The sequence below is a fragment of the Lobosporangium transversale genome (genome assembly GCF_002105155.1).
Source record: "Lobosporangium transversale strain NRRL 3116 chromosome Unknown BCR41scaffold_3, whole genome shotgun sequence".
NCBI classification, from domain to species: Eukaryota; Fungi; Mortierellomycota; class Mortierellomycetes; order Mortierellales; family Mortierellaceae; genus Lobosporangium; species Lobosporangium transversale.
In genome coordinates, this window is record NW_019028981.1 from 1200976 (window position 1) to 1220667 (window position 19692).

The 19692-nt window shown below is 42.3% G+C and overlaps 7 protein-coding genes across 7 annotated transcripts; 4 read left to right on the forward strand and 3 right to left on the reverse strand.

Moving 5' to 3' along the window:
- Positions 1 to 5010: 5010 nt before the first annotated feature.
- On the reverse strand, positions 5011 to 7143 carry BCR41DRAFT_124067 (hypothetical protein). The gene is made up of 2 exons (XM_022019464.1): positions 7021 to 7143; positions 5011 to 6943 (listed from the first exon to the last, which is right to left on the reverse strand). Exon 2 carries the CDS (start codon positions 6922 to 6924, stop codon positions 5104 to 5106), a length of 1821 nt encoding a protein of 606 aa, XP_021885603.1. The 5' UTR covers positions 6925 to 6943; positions 7021 to 7143; the 3' UTR covers positions 5011 to 5103.
- A 115-nt stretch (positions 7144 to 7258) lies between these two features.
- Positions 7259 to 8922, forward strand: BCR41DRAFT_379848 (histone deacetylase 8; the record flags this gene model as incomplete). Its single annotated transcript, XM_022027233.1, has 6 exons — positions 7259 to 7348; positions 7454 to 7577; positions 7662 to 7887; positions 7989 to 8116; positions 8212 to 8454; positions 8543 to 8922. 6 exons carry the CDS (start codon positions 7259 to 7261, stop codon positions 8890 to 8892), a joined length of 1161 nt encoding a protein of 386 aa, XP_021885604.1. The 3' UTR covers positions 8893 to 8922.
- Positions 8923 to 9258: 336 nt separating this feature from the next.
- BCR41DRAFT_331626 (hypothetical protein) lies at positions 9259 to 10783 on the forward strand. Its single transcript, XM_022021806.1, has 3 exons — positions 9259 to 9795; positions 9909 to 10366; positions 10463 to 10783. Exons 1-3 carry the CDS (start codon positions 9344 to 9346, stop codon positions 10588 to 10590), a joined length of 1038 nt encoding a protein of 345 aa, XP_021885605.1. The 5' UTR covers positions 9259 to 9343; the 3' UTR covers positions 10591 to 10783.
- A 343-nt stretch (positions 10784 to 11126) lies between these two features.
- Positions 11127 to 12268, forward strand: BCR41DRAFT_383581 (hypothetical protein). The gene is made up of 2 exons (XM_022027482.1): positions 11127 to 11385; positions 11458 to 12268. The coding sequence occupies exons 1-2, from the start codon at positions 11338 to 11340 to the stop codon at positions 11899 to 11901; spliced, it is 492 nt and encodes a 163-aa protein (XP_021885606.1). The 5' UTR covers positions 11127 to 11337; the 3' UTR covers positions 11902 to 12268.
- An 833-nt stretch (positions 12269 to 13101) lies between these two features.
- On the reverse strand, positions 13102 to 13700 carry BCR41DRAFT_346213 (hypothetical protein). The gene has a single exon (XM_022022839.1). The coding sequence runs from the start codon at positions 13653 to 13655 to the stop codon at positions 13131 to 13133; it is 525 nt and encodes a 174-aa protein (XP_021885607.1). The 5' UTR covers positions 13656 to 13700; the 3' UTR covers positions 13102 to 13130.
- Positions 13701 to 14493: 793 nt separating this feature from the next.
- Positions 14494 to 16478, reverse strand: BCR41DRAFT_317623 (hypothetical protein). Its single transcript, XM_022021285.1, has 2 exons — positions 15786 to 16478; positions 14494 to 15641 (listed from the first exon to the last, which is right to left on the reverse strand). The coding sequence occupies exons 1-2, from the start codon at positions 16055 to 16057 to the stop codon at positions 14762 to 14764; spliced, it is 1152 nt and encodes a 383-aa protein (XP_021885608.1). The 5' UTR covers positions 16058 to 16478; the 3' UTR covers positions 14494 to 14761.
- Positions 16479 to 17771: 1293 nt separating this feature from the next.
- Positions 17772 to 18892, forward strand: BCR41DRAFT_418888 (hypothetical protein; the record flags this gene model as incomplete). The annotated part of the gene is made up of 2 exons (XM_022029683.1): positions 17772 to 17933; positions 18650 to 18892. The coding sequence occupies 2 exons, from the start codon at positions 17772 to 17774 to the stop codon at positions 18890 to 18892; spliced, it is 405 nt and encodes a 134-aa protein (XP_021885609.1).
- Positions 18893 to 19692: the final 800 nt, after the last annotated feature.

The following is a 19692-nucleotide window of genomic DNA, read 5'->3' on the forward strand; positions in this document are numbered from 1 at the left end:
CGATCCCACTGAATGTTCAGTTCTTGGACCTGATTGTTGAGTTCATCTGTCGATAATAAACTCCAATCGCCTGCTTCAAATATAACTGCCCAAAGGCGGTCCAGAAACATCTGCTTCATCTCTATATCACTCCCCGTCACGAGGTCTACGTTTTGTATGATTTTTAGGCCAAGTTTCAAGAATGTCGATTCCGTTTGGTGCCACTCCGCAGTACCTTTTTGTCCTTCAATTTGCAATGCCTGGGGCCGCAAGTTCGAGTCCGCCTTCTCCATAACAAGCATGACAAGATAATTCCAGAACTCGATCCGAACCTCGTCATTTTTCAATTCTGTTGATACCCATAGAACTCTTTCCACGCTATCTTTGGACAATCTTAATCCCCTCCAGTTGATCCTATGGAAATGTTGGTGAATCAGCATGATCTGGTTAATAGATCCTTTCGCGAGTGTGCTTTGATGTATCATCTCGATCCAAAATCCAAATATCTCAGCAAGCATGGGACTAGTATCATGGTAGTACGCATGAAGAGAGCCCACCATCTTGGATATGATACCGACGAATGCGAAAAGAAGCCGACTAGCGCCGCTTTGTTGCCGCTGGAAATGCGCTTCGTCGACTGCATTCACTGTAAGACATTCTAGCCATGGCTGGAATACAGATATAGTGTCGTGCCACATCTTACACTGAGTTGGGATAAGAATTCTGTCTCTAGTAGATCGGCATCCTACAGAGGTTGGGCATTCCATCTGTAAAGGCTCATTCATGTTAAAAAATCCAGCCTTTCCACGCGTCGGGTCCATCCACTTGCTCATATATCTCTCATCACACATCACGACCGTCAAAAGCGACGCAATTGATAGTGCGTATCCATTGTATCGATCAAGCAGATTTCCACGTGCCATCTTCTCCTGACACTCATTAAAGTAGGTCGCTAAGAATTGAACAAGGCGTTCAAAGTCATAATCTGACAACCCAATATTTGTAATAGGTTTGCTGTCCTTGCAGTTTAATAACCCAGACTCATCTAGAGTATCAGCACCATCTAGTAATGCTGGAATCAACCGCGGCTCAACACCCATAATGCGGATAAAGTCTTCCAAAACCTCGGGTTCCAGGCACATGATACCGCATGTGTCAAAAAGGATCCTCAGATAGTCGATAAAGTCTTGCTGTAAGAAATTCAAAAAAAGCGTACCCGCCAGCTCGCGATGCGACTTGATGATTGCAAGCCGATCTCGTGTACTGAGCTCCGTGGATTTTTGGATCTGATCATCATGCTTTTGGAGTTGTTGCTGTGCCACCATAGCTGTAAATGCGACTTCATAAAATGCTAGCCTGTCCTGTACAGACGGATCATCATGCTGCTGCTGTTGCTGTATGTTTTTGCTTTTATCCCGCCCACAGGCCCAGGCTTGAACATCAAATTGCCTTAACAAAACATCTTTGGACGCTAGTCCATACTCTTTGCATGTTGCTACTTTCTGATAAAGCCTCACGAACTCGGATGGTAAGGCTGCAGGGTAAAATGTTTTGTGCAAAATGGCAATTTTGAAATCATCCTTCTGCATCATATCCAAAATAGGTTCTGTCTGCTTAGGATCGTTTGCAACAACCTGGACTCCTAAAGTGTTGACAATGGATGTGAGGAGCATATGAGCTGGTGGATAGGTCCGAGCGTCTTCAAGGAGTTCGTTGCACAGATAATAGAAAGATTGAATTGACAAATCTTGAAAACTGGCATCAGTAGGATTCAGGCTGATGTGCTGTAACAAAGCATCAATAACCTTGAAAATATCGAGCGCTGCAAGACAGAACGATTGTTCGATAGCTCCTAATCGGGCTGTGCGAGCACGTTCGCGGTTTTCAACGATTGATGCCCGGATCTGTTCATTCAAGACAACCTCTTCATAACTCAATTCGAACTTTGCAGGCCGCGTGCATCGGGTATTTGGTGTAATATTACAGGCGATCTCCACCTTTGACGTCTTGAGATCATTGTGGTAGAGCGAGCCAAGTTCATTAAGATATGACGCATCCAAGCTTTCATACGCCTTATTTGTTGCTCGATATGATTTGCAATAATTTTTGATAGTACGCACGGCTTGGATGAACAAGCTCTGGCAGGTCGCTTTGGATTCAATAACTGGAGGCTGCACTAGCATGCGAGGTATAAAAAATACGGGCCCTGGCTTTGCTTGCTTAACAAGACAGTTACTGATTTTATGTTCCTGCCAGGCATGACTGTGTTTCCGTATATCACGAGTTTGGCAGTGCTCTCTAATCCCTGACTGTTGCGAGCTTAACCGGCGAGATGTGGGTGGTGAGTTTGGAGATAGCGAAGACGGTATTTCTGAACTCTGGATAGAGGTGCCCTGATTCGGAGGCTGTCTCTCAAACAGAATATCTTTCCATAAATCTGAACTACATTCCAAAGGGTCTGGTAGTCTGCACGTAAAAAGGCGATTGGGCATCAGATCTTTACGAATCCTCTTCAGATCAATGTCTGCAGTTAATAGTAATGGTTCACTAATCCAACCGTGGAGCGCGATATAGAGCTCGTGTAGAGCTGTCAATGGAGCAGCATTAATGGCATCCATGTCCTGGATCGCTTTGCGAGCCTCCATCCCAAAATAAGCGTATGTCTGCTGTAGCCTATCGCGGAGTTGGTCTACTATCTCCGGATTGGTTTCTAGAAACTTGTAACCATAAAATATGCCATGATGTTCAGCATGGCCGAAATAAAGGTAAAAGAACATTTGCCAAAACAAGGGTAAAAGAAGCGTGTCGAAGGGAAGAATAAGGAGATGCTGCGCCCATCGCCAGATTGCAAAATTATGCAAGGTCTTCCGAGAAGTGATGCCAAGTGTTTTCACAACAGATTTGATGCTGCCATGGGCTTTTAGGTCCTCATGATGTTGACGATAATAGCTTCCGACCTTGATCCTCATCTCCCGTTCCATACTAGTCTCAACTGATAGTACATAATACGCAAACCAGATTGAGTTTGTCTCGACCATAGCCTGTTGCGTTAGCAGGCTCGTGGCAAACGACCTGACTGACCAAGTTCCCATGAGCAAACTGGGGTCATTCGACCCTTGGGGGATGGGTAATGTTTTCAGAAATCGTTCTGGCAACATTTCCATGACTCTATCCAGTCCAGGTTGGGCCAGTTCCATTAACTCGGTCGACATACCTGGTGCTTGCCGGAATTCGATGGAAAGTAGAATCTGCTGTTCTGTTAAAACATCTTTGGGGATTCTGTCTAAACCCGTTTCAAAGCTGAAAAGACAGATAATGTCCATAATCTGAACCCATTCCTGACGCGCCATCCAATCCTTTTGAGAAACTACAGCCGATATCCAAAGTTTAAGGACTCTGGAAGCATTGCCACTGGACTGGGTGCCGGAATGTTCTAGATGGAAATGTAGTAGGCACCAGACCCCTGAAAGCCCTTTTGGGATTTTCGGGTGTGAGAGATTGTGTAATCCGATTACACGTGCCCCCGCTGTTGCAAGCAACGGATCTTGCTTCCATGATGCCATACTCCATAATAGTCGGCTAAATGGTGCAGCATGAGCACACACGTCTGCTCCAGAATTGAGGATCGGGGGAATCAGGTTCCCCGCCAAGATCAGAAAGACAGTTCCAAGTCCAGCCTGAAGAATTGCCACCAAAGTAGCCCAGCCCTCCTGTAAAAAGTGTTCTGCATCACGACTAGCTTCTGTCAATAGAAAGTGGATGGTTCGGGCAAATGTTTGCTGCATTTGATAGAATTGTTGATGCTTTGTCGTCCCTGAGTCTTGTGGATATAGCCTGGAAGCCTCCACTAGCGTTAGCACTGGGACCTTTGTTAGATTCAGTTTGCCCAGCATATTCCAACACCAGTCCATATAACCCTTCATGGCAGCCTGCTCAGAACGATGGATTCCTGACTGCGTTGCAATGTTTGTAATGGCTTGAGGCAGATTAGGGGCGAGGGATGCCGTGGACTTTTGGTCAGACGAAGCGGCGCGCGGTGAACTTACTGTTGAGTTTTCCTCTGCTTTGCCTTCGCTAACCTTAGTATCGACACCAATTTGAGTGCCTCCATGGTAATGTATACATATGTCGACCATTGTGAGCGCCAATTCTTTGCTGTAAACAAGTGGGACTTGTGTTCTCTCATTGCTATGAAAGGTCGAGCCGTCCAAATCTACTTGCCGAAAAAGGAAAAAAGCTATACTCTGTTAAAAATCAATGAAACCCATGGTCTAATAAAACGCGCGCCTCGAAACATGTTGTTTGATACGGGAATGTATACCTTGAGGCACCCAAGGTAAATGGCTAAAAATAAACCTCGCAAATAGGGATTGTGTGCTGCTTAAAGGCCGTGTCTCTAATAGTCGTTTAAGCGCTTTGAAATCGCCTGAAGAAATTTCCCATTCCTCTAGAGGCAAGCCTCGGAACAAATACTGGGCCATGTCATCCATTTCATTAAATTTAGTCTCGACGACCCCAAGCAGGAAGGATATCACTCTTGGGTTAGAATCGCAGATTGAGCTCAGGATTTCCCGTGCAGGCTTCCCAAGTTCTTGTCGGATGTCTAAGTCTATATATGCAGCATCAATGATAAGGAAGGCCACTATGAAGGCAATATTCTGCTCCAATAAAGCAAGTTCCTTGTCCTGGCATGCTGCAGGAGAGCTACTATTGCTCAAAGACCTTGAGTTTGCCATGGTAGCCATAGCTGTGAGTAGGAAGACAGCCTCTCCGGGATTTGTACCAAGTGCTGTCCTCAGTTTGATTGATTCAGGGGCGATAGAGAGTAACTCTGTTGGATTAGTGATCCATTTAGCAATGTTTTCAAGTGCAATCTCTTCGAGAAGTGTAGCTACAGAACAGCTGGACATGAATTTGTAAGGTATTGAAGGTAGAAACGCCCACAACCCACGACCCGGTGATTCAAATAGAGCACTTGTAATATCGATAAATATATGGTCAAGCTCTGTGTTTAACGTTGTAGTGATCTCTCTAGTTTCATTGATAGCCACGCAGTTAATACAATAATATGAAGCTCTGATCAAGCCATAACTTCATGGAGTATTCGAACCTGAACGAAATTACTTACACGCTTAGCTTAATACTAGCGCTTGCCTTACTATGGTCACGCTCAGATGAAGGTCCAAGGATCAACAAGTGGTCGCCCAGGATCTGGGCCAATTGACAGAGTAATTGGGATAAACGCTTTGCAACCATAGTGAAAGCTGTCAGTCGTCGTAGCGCATGTATGATAACGTCAAACAAGTGGCGGGTTGTACTCAATAGTCGCAACGCAGCACGTTCTGAGAGCTCTCGCCGTAGGATCGAGCCGTCATTGGAGTAAATTTCCTTTTGTTCTTGTAGAAGGCGATTGAAAAATAATGGCAAGTCCATTTGGTCTAAAAGAGCCAGATAGTCGTCTTCTTCCAAATGCAATCCGAGTTCAATTAAAGGTCCTGAAAGACAGCTTTGTGGTGACTCCTTGAGTTTATGTTTACGCATTAATGAGCCAGTCAATACTAGCTCCACCTGAGTAATGTAAAAGTCCTGGTATGTCTTTGACCAGGTTATTGGTATCCCGCATTGCACAAAAGTTGCAGCCCAGTTTGATACCTGACGTGTTCGGAGTACCTGCACGGTTAAATACTCATATTCGATGATACCACCATAGTGCAAAAAGGTAGCTGCGAGAAGAGATATCCAGTGCTGAATGGATTGAAGGATTGAGTTTGTGGATGCAACAGTCGGTTCCTGCGCATTCGATGATGTCGATGAAAACAATGGTGACTCTGGGAGAGCCGCATCAGTTTTCCGTTCATCGACTTCCGCTTTAAAATCTGGCTGCCTTCGAGCAGATCTTTCAAATTGGAAGAGAATATCGAGATAGTTCCTCACTCGCTCCAAGTCTTGCTTATTAGGGGGTGTTCCTATCCAAGGTACTTTGCCTATCTCCTCCTGTCTTTGATTCCTATTCATTATCCATGAAATATTACTCAAAAAAGCCGCAAGGTGGTCTTCGATCCAAAGCCGACATGATGTTTCCTCATATTGCATTTGTACTAGACTCTTTGTTCGTTGTTTATAAAGGCGAGCGAGGGACTTTTTAAGTTTCATGGCCACCTCCGGTTCATGATGCCCATGCTGATAGCTATAGTTGTGTGAGATGATGTTTCCATCACCACATGTGGCTTTTGCGACCTCTGACTTTGTTTCAACTTTCCAGAGTCTACTTGCATATCCTTTAGCTTTTTGTTGAAGGTTAAATATTGTAAGTTTGGATTGCTGCACAGACTCATGCGCCTTCTCATAAGACTGCATATGGCTGAAAAACGCATCTAAATCATCATCCGTCGTATCAACAGTTAAGGACTCCTCAAACTGTAGTAGCCTTTGGGATAGCCCATTCAATTGTTCATTTTCATATTGTTGTCGTAAATGCTGGGCGGACAGATTCGCCTGAATACGAAGAGCTTCAACGTCTAGGCTGAGCTGTTGGGCACTGCTTTGCTTCTGCTCATGCGGTATATTATATGTCTGTTCCAAAACTGGATAGGATACAGAAGGTTCTGTGGGATAGAGCTGCTCAGGCTGACTATCGCCATCTGTCGGGCTATATATTGACGTGCACCATGTCGGCTGAGATAGCGGTGAAATGGAAGATGGAGGCGGAGGAGGAGCAGAAGGAGAGTAAGCTAAATCTGGATACGGAGCGAAGGATGTGTGTGATGGGCGTAAAGAGTGTGATGATAGTAGCAGAGGAGCAGAGGGTGGAGTAGAAGGTGGAGCAGAAGGTGGAGCAGAAGGTGGAGCAGAAGGTGGAGCGGAGGGTTCAATTGAGTAACTTCTTGCAGAGATAGGAGGCGGTGGAACGTGCGGATAAATGCTCTGCGTTTGGTGACTATCCATCGCGTATCTCTATTTAGCTCTTTGTATATCATTTCTTTGGTCAGCAGAGAGGCATATGAGATTGGTAAATGTGAGTAATATAACGTATAATGGTACCTTTTTATCATACAGGTGTGCTGTAGAGCCTAAAGAAAGTAAGCAAGTAAACAAAAACGATGGGAAGCGAAGAAAAAGAATTGATGAGAAGCTAAGGAGGGAATGTAATGAAGTTAATTCAAGAGGTCAAAAAATCTCGACACATGGCTCTTGGCGCAGTCCTCTGTATCAGGGCACAAGACCAACCTATTAATTTCCTTTTTGTTAAAGACTCATTTAGACAATTCTCTTATTTACCATGTCTAGTTCCCATGCAAAAAGAATCGCATACATCTACAGCAAGGAGTATGCAGGCCTAGCCTCATTGCTACCCTCCAATATTGACAGAGTAAATCGACTTTGACAGTGACCATAATACATTGAGTGTATTCAAATATGTTTTAATTAAACAAACAAAAGCGTGCATTGTAACTCTCATACGAACAATATTTAGTCTATCACGGTTCATGCCTTGATTGATGCTTATGGTCTTTTAAACCATCCTGACATTACTATTGTCTCACCGCAAAAGGCTACACTTAAAGAGCTTTGTAGATATCACTCACGCGATTACATTGGTATGACTGTCTGTGAGCAGACTAGATTCCTTTTTTCTTTTTTCCCCTTTTCCTTCCGAATTAACCGCTGGCATGCTTCTGCAGAGTTTCTTCAAAAAGTAGAGGAAAACAATGCGTCAGACGAAAATGAAGATTGCATCACAGAGGACAGTAGAATGGATCAACTAGAAGAGTATGGTTTACGATACGATTGCTCCGTGTTCGAAGGCATTGCTCAGTATGCAGAGTTAGTTGCCGGGTCAACAATCAAGGCCGCTAGACTCATCAATGACGATGCTTTTGACATTGTAGTCCATTGGGATGGCGGCAGGTAAGGGCTAGCTCGTACTTGAATAATGTAAGAAAGAAAAGACCGAGTGGTCAGTAACATTCCAACGTGCTCAAAAACGACATTTGTGAATTGTTTGTTAGACATCATGCAAAAAAGGATATGGCAGCTGGATTCTGTATCGTGAATGATATTGTATTGGGTATCATGGAGCTCCAAAAGGTGTATGATCGTGTCATGTATATTGACCTGGATGTGCACCATGGTGATGGTACGGCAAAGACAAAAAATGATTACATTACCTGCTGAATAATACGATCAACTTGGTTGATGTCTTGATTGCTCTTTTCATATAACTGGTAAAAGGTGTTGAAAACGCATTTCAGTTCACGGACAAGGTCCTGACTGTATCTCTGCATCATTATGCAGAAGGATTTTATCCAGGGACTGGCAGCGGCATATCCTCAAACAAGACAAAGGCCGTTGTCAATGTGCCATTAAAGTCAGGCTTGTCACAGAAAACATTATCGAAAATCTTTGACCAAGTCGTGGAGCCGCTTTCCATGCGTTATAACCCAGGCGCCATTGTATTGCAATGCGGTGTAGATGGTAACTTATCTGTTTATGCACTTTTTTTTTTGTCTGTGGATATATAAAAGGTAGAAGACTTAAAAGGTATTGCCCATTATTTTTTAAGGCATGGCAGGCGATCCTTTAGGGAAATGGAATTTAAACATTCAGAGTTATGGTGATTGTTTGAAAAAAATCATGACCTGGAAAAGACCTTTGATAATCCTTGGTGGGGGAGGATACAAGACTACATCAACTGCCAAATGCTATGCATATTTGACAAGCATTGTAATAGGCAAGCAAGATATCTCCGAAGAGATTCCAGAACATGAGTATTTTGAAGACTATGCGCCTGATTTCCAGCTGGCGATCGATCCCAGTCGACAAGTGGATGAGAACACAGACAGTAATCTTGAAGGAGTATATAGACTTGTGGAAACACAGACAGAGACATTGCTACGGACCGAGATGCCGTAAAAAAGTAAAGAGCTTAAGTTTAAGTTTAATAAAAATGGGATCAAATTCATCCCTGATTACGCTTCGTAATAGTAACGTCTATGCCGCGTAGGCATTTTTCTACAACGAGCCTCTCTGGTTTGCATGTGTTCCACGAGTATATAATTTAATTGTAGGCCGTCAAGGTGGGAAATAAGAAAACAAAGACTAAGTGTAAGTGTAAGTACGTAGTGCAATAGGTAAGCGATCGGTTTCTAGAGGGCAAATCGGTCCAATATCCAAAGTAAATTGTTGCATGTGCATGTTTGCATGAAAAAATTGAGCACAGATCTCTTTTTCGGTATAAAAGGTGATGCCCTTGGATTTTCCCAACCACCTCTTTTTCTTATCTTACTCACCTTTTCTCACTCCTCTACTGTTCTTTTTTCATTTTTTCATTTTCTATTTTCTTTATATATCTCTTTATAACAAAATGCTTTATTCTAACGTCGTGTTCAACTCTGCATACTGGAAATCGTTTACCCAACGACCAAAGTTCACTACACATGATATTCCTGATCTCACAGGAAAGGTCGCTATTGTTACAGGAGCCAACTGTGGTCTTGGCTACGCTACTGCAGTGGCCCTAGCTGCACATGGCGCTCGAGTCTTCTTTGCTTGTCGCTCACAGCTACGAGCACTCGAGGCGATCGAACGAGCTAAAGAGGAAATCAAGAGGAAACACCCACAACTCAACCCGAACCCCGAGTTTGATTTCTTGAAACTCGACCTGAATGATATGAGACAGTGTCACCATGCAGCACAGCAGTTCTTGGACAGAGGTCTACCCCTTCATATCCTGATCAACAATGGAGGTATTATGACCACTCCTTTTGCCTTGAGTGCTGATGGGATCGAGCAACAATTCGCAGTCAACCACATGGGGTATGTCGGAGCACAAGAATTATGCGAGCAATGCACCAAAACGCAAACTAGAAAATTAAATATAATTGCTTATGACTTTTTTTTTGCTGACATAAATTTTTTATTTTTCCTAGTCACTTTGTATTCACGATGGCATTGCTGGACAGGATCAAAGAGTCGCAACCTTCACGAATTGTCATGCTCTCCTCGATCGGACACGAGTTGACCGTGAAGGGGGGCATTGATTTCGATACTCTGAATGATAAGAATGCCTCCAACACAACAAGTCGTTATGGACGTAGCAAACTCGCCAACATACTCATTGGTAAAGCTTTGGCTCGTCGTCTAGCCAACGAAAAGGTCTATGTCAATATGCTTCATCCAGGCTTTGTCTATACAAATCTAGCCAGGAATAATAAAAAATCTTTGGGTGCGATTGCTGCAGGAGTGTATGACTTCGCAGGTAAGGTGTGTGCCTCCACTCCGGAAATCGGTGTCCTGAATCAATTGTACTGTGCCACTAGCCCAGAGATTGAAGAACAGGATATCCGGGGCAGATACTTTGTGCCTGTTGGAAATGATTGCCGACCCAGTAAGTACATTTGATTTTTGAGTATAAAGTAAAATACCGATAAAAAGAAGAAGAAAATATTCCGCTTACAATATTGCAATATGTTCTTTTGTGTAGGTCACTATGCGTTGGATGAGGAGTTGCAAGAGAAGTTGTGGACATTCTCTGTGAAACTTGCTAACGAGAGAATACGAGCTCGGGGACCAGAACCAGAATCAGAAGAAGCTAAAGTGGATATGAAGTGATGACTAGTCGAGCTGTATACTTTTCTTTTTAACATAAAAATATATGTTTCATAGTTTATATTTGTCACCTGTTGCATGCTTGCCTTTGGCACCAAACAGGACCGTGACAAAGGATTGTTGTTTCCCATCAGTGAAATATAAATTTTTGCCAGATTTGCGGGCAATTTGGCTCGGACTGGTTCAGCTAATTTTCTCCTAAGCTTTCAGGTGGGAAGCATGTTGCTTGTGTTACGTGGATATTGCCCTTGCTACATTTGCTGTTCGGTGTAGCCCATTTCCTTGTCCATGCAAGGGTAGAAGAGCGAGTGGTTCACCAGGTGGTTTTTCATCGCTCCTATCATCTTCATCACTATTGTCGTTCTGAACTAAGTTGCTTATCAATATGGCTACCAAGCACATTTCATAAAAAAAATAAAAAAAAAGACAAAAAAAAAAACTTGACATGGGTTATGGATTCCCTTTGACAGATAAGCCTGAACTTGTCTGTCCAGCTTTGTGGAGATTGAGCATAAAAGAAAAAGGAAAAGAAAAAAAAAATCGCGACTTTGGCTTTATTTTTCTTAATATCTACCATCCATTTCTAAGTAGATGGTTAGAAGGGGTTGGCGGGCATGTAGGAGTTAGAGTGATAGTCTCGTAGACAATGCAATCCGTATGCTTTGGGTGCTTTTTGTTGTCATTCTCGTGGTGCTTCTTGTGCTTCTTGTGGTGGTTCGTTGTTGTTGAAGCAGAGAGGCTGTCCTCGTGATGGCTATGTTGGTTATCATTTTGGTGCTGATCATGGTGTTGGCCATGGTGTTGGGCATGATGCTGGCCTTGGTGTTGGGCATGATGCTGGCCTTGGTGTTGGGCATGATGCTGGCCTTGGTGTTGGGCATGATGCTGGCCTTGGTGTTGGGCATGATGCTGGCCTTGGTGTTGGGCATGATGCTGGCCTTGGTGTTGGGCATGATGCTGGCCTTGGTGTTGGGCATGATGCTGGCCTTGCTGTTGGGCATGATGCTGGTCATGGTGCTGGTCGTCGTGCTGGCCATGGTGCCCAGCCATATGCTTGATATGGTCATGGTTGGCCTTGCTATGCTCATGGTTGGCCTTGCTATGCTCATGGTTGGCCTTGCTATGCTCATGGTTGGCCTTGCTGTGGTGATGGGAACTCGCTTTAGCGCTCTTCTCTTCATGCTCCTTCTTTTTAGATCCATTGCTCTCTTTCTTCTCCTTCTCTTCAGACCCCTTGCTCTCTTTCTTCTCTGTACCATTAGCCTCCGTGTTTTTCACATCCTCCGCAGCATTGCTGTCACTATTGGCACCTGAGTCCGAGGCATAAACCTGGAAGAGATTGATTCTTGACTCGAGTTCTTCTGCAGAAGGAAAAATGGACTTATCCATCTGTTTGAGCCCCTCGAGCGAAACGAGTTCATCACCGGCAGCATCAACTGAAGCAGCGTTGATGGGGGCATCGTTTGCAGGGACATCTTGAGCCTGGACCTGCGAAAGGAACAGAGCAATAGCTACGCTCAAACTAATACTGAAGATACGCATATTGAAGAACTTTTTGGAATGCTAGTATTAATGTTTACAATATGTGCGTGTATGTTAATTATGCCTGTATAATAGGCTGATAAAAGTGGGGGTATAAAAGAGATATTGGATACACGGACGAAGAATCACAAACACAAAATATTAAAAAAAAAAAAAAAAAAAAAAAGAGGAGTGAAGGGAAAATACAGCGATTAATTAAAGAAGAGTGAAGAGTAAGGGAAGAAAAAAGAACAGATTTGAGAAAGAGCCAATGTTCATTAATGTAGTTCCTGGTCATCCATATTTCTTCTTGTTGGATGCATTAAGAGAGGAGTCTCTTCTACTCCGACATCCCGCCCATTACACCCATTCCCTATTCCAGATATCTACCAGAATTAATCTAATGCACGGCCAAATAATAATAAAGACGGGAAAGGTTGATTTGATCGTAGGATCATTTGAAATGTTCCTACGATTGCCTCCTTCAGCCCCATTGCGATCTCCTTGGCCTGATAACATTCTTGTTGGCCTTGTTTACGTGTGCATGGACGTAGCACGCAACGCGTCTTTTTGTAGTTTCTAGATGGATCTCAAATCATGCTTATTTTTTTTAAATGTTTATTTAGTAGCGGCGAATGTTTAGAATATTATCATTGTAATCTTTTGCAACGCACGGAAAGGGAGAGGTAAAGAAACCATAATTTGAAGAACAAGATCTGGGATGTCTGTAATTTTTTTCAATGGTAAATGCAAAATCACTGCATGTCATGTCATCAAGTAGCTTCCTGACCGGATGCAAACTCCGTTAATATGATTCATTGCAAGGTAATGAAGAGATTGCTGACATTTTTATTATTTTACAACCACAAATCGGTTCTTTTTTCTTTTTCTTTTTTGTCATGGAAGATCTCGCGCATTACTAAATGCTATTGGAGGGCATGAATAGTATAATGGAAAGTATAACGCTTTATTTCATAACTGTTCATTACTCTTGATCGATTCTATTGTAGACTTGTTGGCCCTCAAGTGTATCGTCTCACTTTTGACTTTGATTTTAATACCCTTTCATTCTTCTTATTCGTTTTCTTGAAGTTTGCAATCTCGACGGTATGTTGTATAGCTGGTGTGTTTACAATAGCATTGGTCTCAAAGGACACAAGGTCTGAAGCGTGGTGTTCAATCTCGGGGTGTGAAGGAGACCCCTTTTCACGCTTCTGAAGCCTAGGACTTTTTTCCATCTCTATGGGTGCTCCTGTTTTTACTGTCCCTAATCCATTCTGATGCTCCTGCTCTAGCAGACTCCGTTTTGTCTGCTTCACGAAACTGTTTTGGAGATTGTGGTGATGACGATTATGATTAAAATGTTGTTGTTTTTGCTGTTCTTTTTGCTTGTTATACTTGTTTTTTTGGAGTTTGCGCTTTACAAGGGCCTGATTGAGTTTGACAGATTCGATCCATTCCTCAGGAGCAATAATCTCTTGAGCGAGTACCATCATCGATGCTGAGAGGATAGCGCTGAGGCCAAGGCAAAGCGTAAAAAGATGCATTTATGCAGCGTACAGCAAAAAGCGAAAAAGGTATTTACAGAAGAGGAAGCAATCGCTTAGAAGAAAAAGGAGAGGGGGAGGGTGGAGAATTGCGTGTTTTTATGCAGGCTTTTATACAACGCTCTGCTTGTCATATAGCTTGATCACAATTTCAACGGATAATGTACATATTTTTGTAGATGTACTATTCTACAGACATTCTCGCACACAATGAGGATCCTATACTTGAGGGAACTATGCTTGTTATACAACAGTTTGCTCCACGTGTAATTTCTGTTATTTCGCAATGACCATTCATATTTCGGTATGCTGTGCTGTGCTGTGCTGTGCTTAGTCAGGATTGCAATAAAAAAAATAAAAAAAATAAAAAAAATAAAAAAAATAAAAAAAGGTACAAGAGTTGTCATGAAGGGGATCTCGATCCTCAGGTACTTTTGGTTTACTCCAATGATACATAATGATGTGATCAATAGCTACAGCATTGCCCATTTCCATTTATTATATTTTTTATTGAAGCTGTAATACGCCTATGTATCTTGGAATGCACCTTTTTTTTTTTTTTTTTGCCATGTAAAACCGACATTGAGCATCATTATTGATTATCGTCATCATCGTCGTGATTAGTTGCCGCAATTCCACATGGATATCTTTCAAACCACGGCGATCCAACTTATTCATCAATCATTTCAGATTCCGCCTTTTTTTTTTTTTTTTTTTTTTTCAAAATATCAACCTGGATAGTCTACTTAACATTCTAATTTAACGGATGATGTATAAACGATATAATGGAATCATTGTCCATTCTATCCTTAATTTACTGGAACCCATAATTTAATTCATTCATATTCTATTCTTCAATAAATACATTTTGGTGGACATTGGACATAAAGCCACTTGCTCTACTCCATTTGAATTGTTAGGTATATATATACAATCTTGAGCAACACAATACCAGGAAACGTCAGGGAAAAGAAAACTTCAGAACAACGAACATAGACGGATAATAAACATATATCTTTTAGTGCGTTTTTTTTATTCATTTGTCAGATTCATATTTTAAATATTCTACAATATAAACCATCCCTTCGTATACTATATTCTTTTGTTTATGCAAGGACCAGCCCTGCAACCACAGCACCAACCATTGCCAAGACAGCACCTGAGCTGACACGGTTCTCAACAGCCCCACTAGACAATCCGCTCTTGGTAACGGAAGGAGTAGCAGAAGCACCCGACTCGGTAATAGAAACGGTTGCAGTGACAGTAGTGTTAGGAGTCACCCCACTGATGGAGGGCATGGGAGCCGTGCTTCCAGCCTGGTAAGGCTGGGCATCGCCCTGGCAGACTGGAACGGAAGCAATGGAGATATTCAACTTTTGTCCCAAAGGAATCAACTTTTGAGCCACACCGACCGTCAGAGAGTTCAAATCATGTTCCAAACAATAGAATCCAGTTGAACGGTTGGTCTTTGCATAGTCATTCAATGAGGTCTCAAAAGTCTTGATGACCTGAGATTCGGTCATTGTATCGGGCATCTGCCAATCATTTGTATCAAATTCATCCCCAGTCCAATCCACAGGAATATAACCCAGTTTCTTGAGTACGAAACGAACGCGGTTGTTAATATCACCATAGGGAGGACGCATATACTTAAGTCTGAGACCGGTGGCATCCATCACAGCCTTTTCAGTCCACTTCATCTCGGCCACGATCTGTTCATTGGTCAAGGTCGTAAGAGCGTGATGAGACCAAGTATGAGAGGCCAAATGATGACCCTCCGCAACCTCACGTTTAACAATATCAGGGTACTGAGCCGCATTGGAGCCAATCAAGAAAAACGTCGCAGAAAGTTGTTGCTGCTTGAGGTAATCCAACAATTCTCGGGTGTCAGGGGAAGGACCATCATCAAATGTCAAGCCCCAGGTGTTCTCACGAGGACAAGAGACAATGTCGTCAGCAGAGCACCCATCGCAAGTCCAGTAACACCTAGAAATGAAATAGAATATATAGATGTATAAAATATTAGTTGTTGGTCAAGTCGTTAAATAATGATGGTATGATAATGTGAAGTTTTTTTTTTTTTTTTTTTTTTTTTTTTTGTTGGTGAAAAGAGCAAAGGATGTCGCATACTCATCAGGGATGGGGGGGTTAGGGCAAGATGGGGGAGAACCCTTGTGGAGCTGAATCTTGGGTGCGCCACTCAAGTCGATCTCCTTGAGCCATGCTTGGACTTCAGGTGAGTCTACAGGGGGGATCTGGTTGGCAGCTGGATATTTGATCGTGGCACCTGTGGTTGTAGCAGGTGCAGGTGCAGAAGCAGTCGTCGCCGTCTGTGTCTGAGCATGAGTGGCAGCGATGGTCATGACCAGGACCGTGATAGAGGAACTAAGGAACTTGACCATGGTCGTAATGGATGTATATTAGATATGAATTATGGATAATTTATGTAAAGGTGCCGGATAAATGGATTTTTATGTAAAGAGTAGATGATGATTATTTTGGCGTCAATACGATATATAGAGAATAAGAGAGGACGCCAATTTATGAATAATAAAAGGATGCAGGATGAAGAGCAGAATGAGAAAGAAAAAAAAAAGGAAAGATCATGTTTCCTTTTTATATCGTCGATGGGATAAATGTTCGTTTATATTAAAGCAAAAGAGACAATGCGTACGGTTTTAAAAATAGCGTCAATTAGCTCAGGAGTGAAGGAGTGTTGTCCGTTGATCTCGTTGGATTTACCCATCTTTGGATAGTGACACATGCCACGCGAAGCAGAGGATGGGTTATCATTGACAGCATGAAAATTGTTTTATATTCAATATCTAATTCAGGAACTTGCACAGCCCATCGTCCCCCTTCTCCTGGAACGAAACATTGAAGGGAAACGAACTGATCCCATATTACTCATCCATACCAGCTATTCTCAAGGGCAAGTATATATGCTATACATTCACAGTAAGAAGACCTCAGAAACTACTGTTTTGATAAACGAAGAGTCGGTGAGTCGGAGCAAAAAAAAATTTGTTTATTGTTTTAGTGTGGGCGTTCATTTATTTTTAATTATTTTTCCAGCACGATGACATGAATAAAAGAGCATTTTGCTGTCCAGCTGGGCAAGTTTAACCCATTCCGGGAAAGGATACCAAAAATATTTTTTTCTTTATCTGCAAGACATCTTCATCCCATCTCTGTATCAGTACGTATATCTCTAATACAATGTCTGACCAGATAATTCGGTAACAATAGCTCATGGATGCCGATGATGATGACAACGGAAGCACAGTTGATTCCTCATACCATGTTCACGCACATCCTGTTCTCTTTCAGTAAAAGTGTTTTTAAAAAAAGTAGAGACTAGTTTTCCGCTATCATCCACTTACAGCCTCTTTTGACATTGCAATGTTCGATTCTTAGTTCTGTCTGAGGATCATAAACACAAAAGTAAAAACTTTTTATTTTTGATGAGGATAATGGAGTAGGACCCAGCTTTTTTTTTTTTTTTTTTTTTTTTTTAGATCTCACACGACATTTTAATTGCTCAGGGCCATAACTACATCGGTCTCTCAACTTTCATTTCACTCTTCAAGTTTACCCGGCAGAGGCAATGCGCCAACAATCCATCATTTGAGGGTATTGTGAGCCCATACCATACAAATCCAATATGTAGTCCGTTTACATTCCGTTCCCACCTTGCCTCTCTCAATGGGCTTTGCTTTTTGACAAGATACTGCATGCGGACTAAACCAATAAAGGTGAACTAGGCGTTGCATCCACAATCGATGCCCTTTTGATTGTAATGAGTGGCTAAGCTGACATACTGTTACTTCATCTCCACCTATACCTCTCGTTCTTCATTATTCCAATAAAGCCATACCCTTTCTATAGCATTGTGAAAGTTTACACGCGAATTCAGTGGACTATTATTACAAAAATATAAATAAAAGACCACATCAGAATGAAGAGTACAAGCCCAACGAGGAACAGTTTGATCCTTTAATAAATATATTTGTATTTGTATATAATCGTAAAAAAAAAATCAAAACGACACGCGGGGGATTTTTTAATGCATGAACGTGTAATTGTACTGGAATCCCTGTCCTGCCCTGGATTCTCATGTCTTTATTACTACATCTCTCTGCCACAAGTCCGACAGCTGACTGCACCTCCATCTTCGAGACGTCCGATCGGCCGGCAAAACATTTTCGTTCTATTTATGACGATTTCAACCACCTCAATAACTATTTCACAGCCGAGGAAGGATCATCAGTTAATCAGGTACAAAAGATACAACAACCTGTCAACCAAAGTGACCTGCAGGTGGCAGATTTGTATTTTCTCACCCTTGTCACGCATAGCGGAAAAAAAGGGTCAGGACATTCCTTGCTCAAAAAAGAAATGAGAAAACCCATCATTCCATCGAGTTCTTACCGAGATGACGGAGCATCAGTACCAACAACTCTGAAAGAACGGCATCATTGAAAAAGTCTACGTCAGAGTTGCTTCCACTTTTGCAAACAATGCCAGCTCATCTTGCTATGTGAGCTTGCAAGACATTCGAGACGTTGTTTCCAGATGCACAACCTTCCTATTCCGTTTCTTATAGACTCTAATGGCAACAGGACAAATTCTTGATTAAGACACGCGCTTTATCAATTGCAGCTGTGTGCAGGAAAGAATTTAATTGTTGCTTATTGAGTCACTCAAGACTAACACGACTTTGATAAGTTAAACTTGGGTGGCAGCTCACTTGGGGAGGGAGGAACTTCAGCAGTGTCAGAGGCATTCAAAACTAACATAACTTTAACAACTTTGAACTTGGGTTACAACTCAGTTGGGGTGAAGGAGCTGTGGCTCTGTCAGAGGCACTTAAGATTAATACTACTTTGACGACTTTGACCTTGGGGAGTAACTCAATTCTAAAAGAAGGAGTTGTGGTGCTGTCGGAGGCACTCAAGGTTAACACAGCGTTGGTCACTTTGAATTTGGGCTAGAGCTCAATTGGAGATGAGGAAGCTGTGGCACTCTCAGAGGCACTCAAGATTAACACTGCTTTGGCCACTTTGAACTTGAATTACAATTTAATGTGGAGAGAGGGAGCCATTGCATTATTAGAAGCACTGAAAGCTAATACCGCTTTAATTGCTTTAAGCATGGAGGGGAACTCAATTGGGGATGTAGGTCCGACATCATCGGATGTACTCGAGACTAACACGGCTTTGGCCTTTTATAAATAAGGATGCCTCAAGCGATAACCAAGGAACCTTGGTATTGTTAAAGAGGTTGAGTATGGACTGAGCGGTTTTGAATCTTTTTTTTTTTTTTTTTTTTTTTTTTTTTTCTTATTACTTGATGGACTTGGTCAAAGAAATAGCGTAGGAGTATTTTAGAGAAAGAGTCCGATTAAATAAAGAGCTGGCTTGCAGTAACCAAGGGCCCATACTGGCGTTGCTTTTTGATTCTTCGATATCGGCTCTTCCTCTCCTTGCAAGGCAATTCTCGTATACCAGTGTTGTTGAAAGCATATTTCCTTTTAACACTATAGTATACCATTTTAATTCGATGAGTGACTTGGGCCAAGCTACTCCCAAGTGATCACGAAACGCGACAGAAATCAGTCAATTGAAAGCAGTGATCTCGAACAACCCCATCTCTAATAAGAAACGGGGTGTCCGAATCTTTCAACCAACCAACCGCCCTCATCCCTGTTGTTGAGACAGCTGTGGTTTGCAACCCGAACCAAGAGATAAATAGTTTGGCAAGTGGTCAAGGCAATATAACTTCAAGAGTCGGGTGCCATAGATATGCCCTAGATGTGGCTGTGATAATTTGTCTGAATAATCTCGACTATGGGGCCTTTGAAAAGAACAGGATTTTTACTCAAGAAATTGATTGCTTTTTTCCAGGTGGCTAAAAAGAAAAATTCAATCCGATTCTGCCACACAACTGCAAACAATTTTAATTGCGATGGCATTCGCCTACCAGGAGATTCTAACACCGCTAGGCTGTAAATCTTGTCCCTGATGTTAAAAAGCTG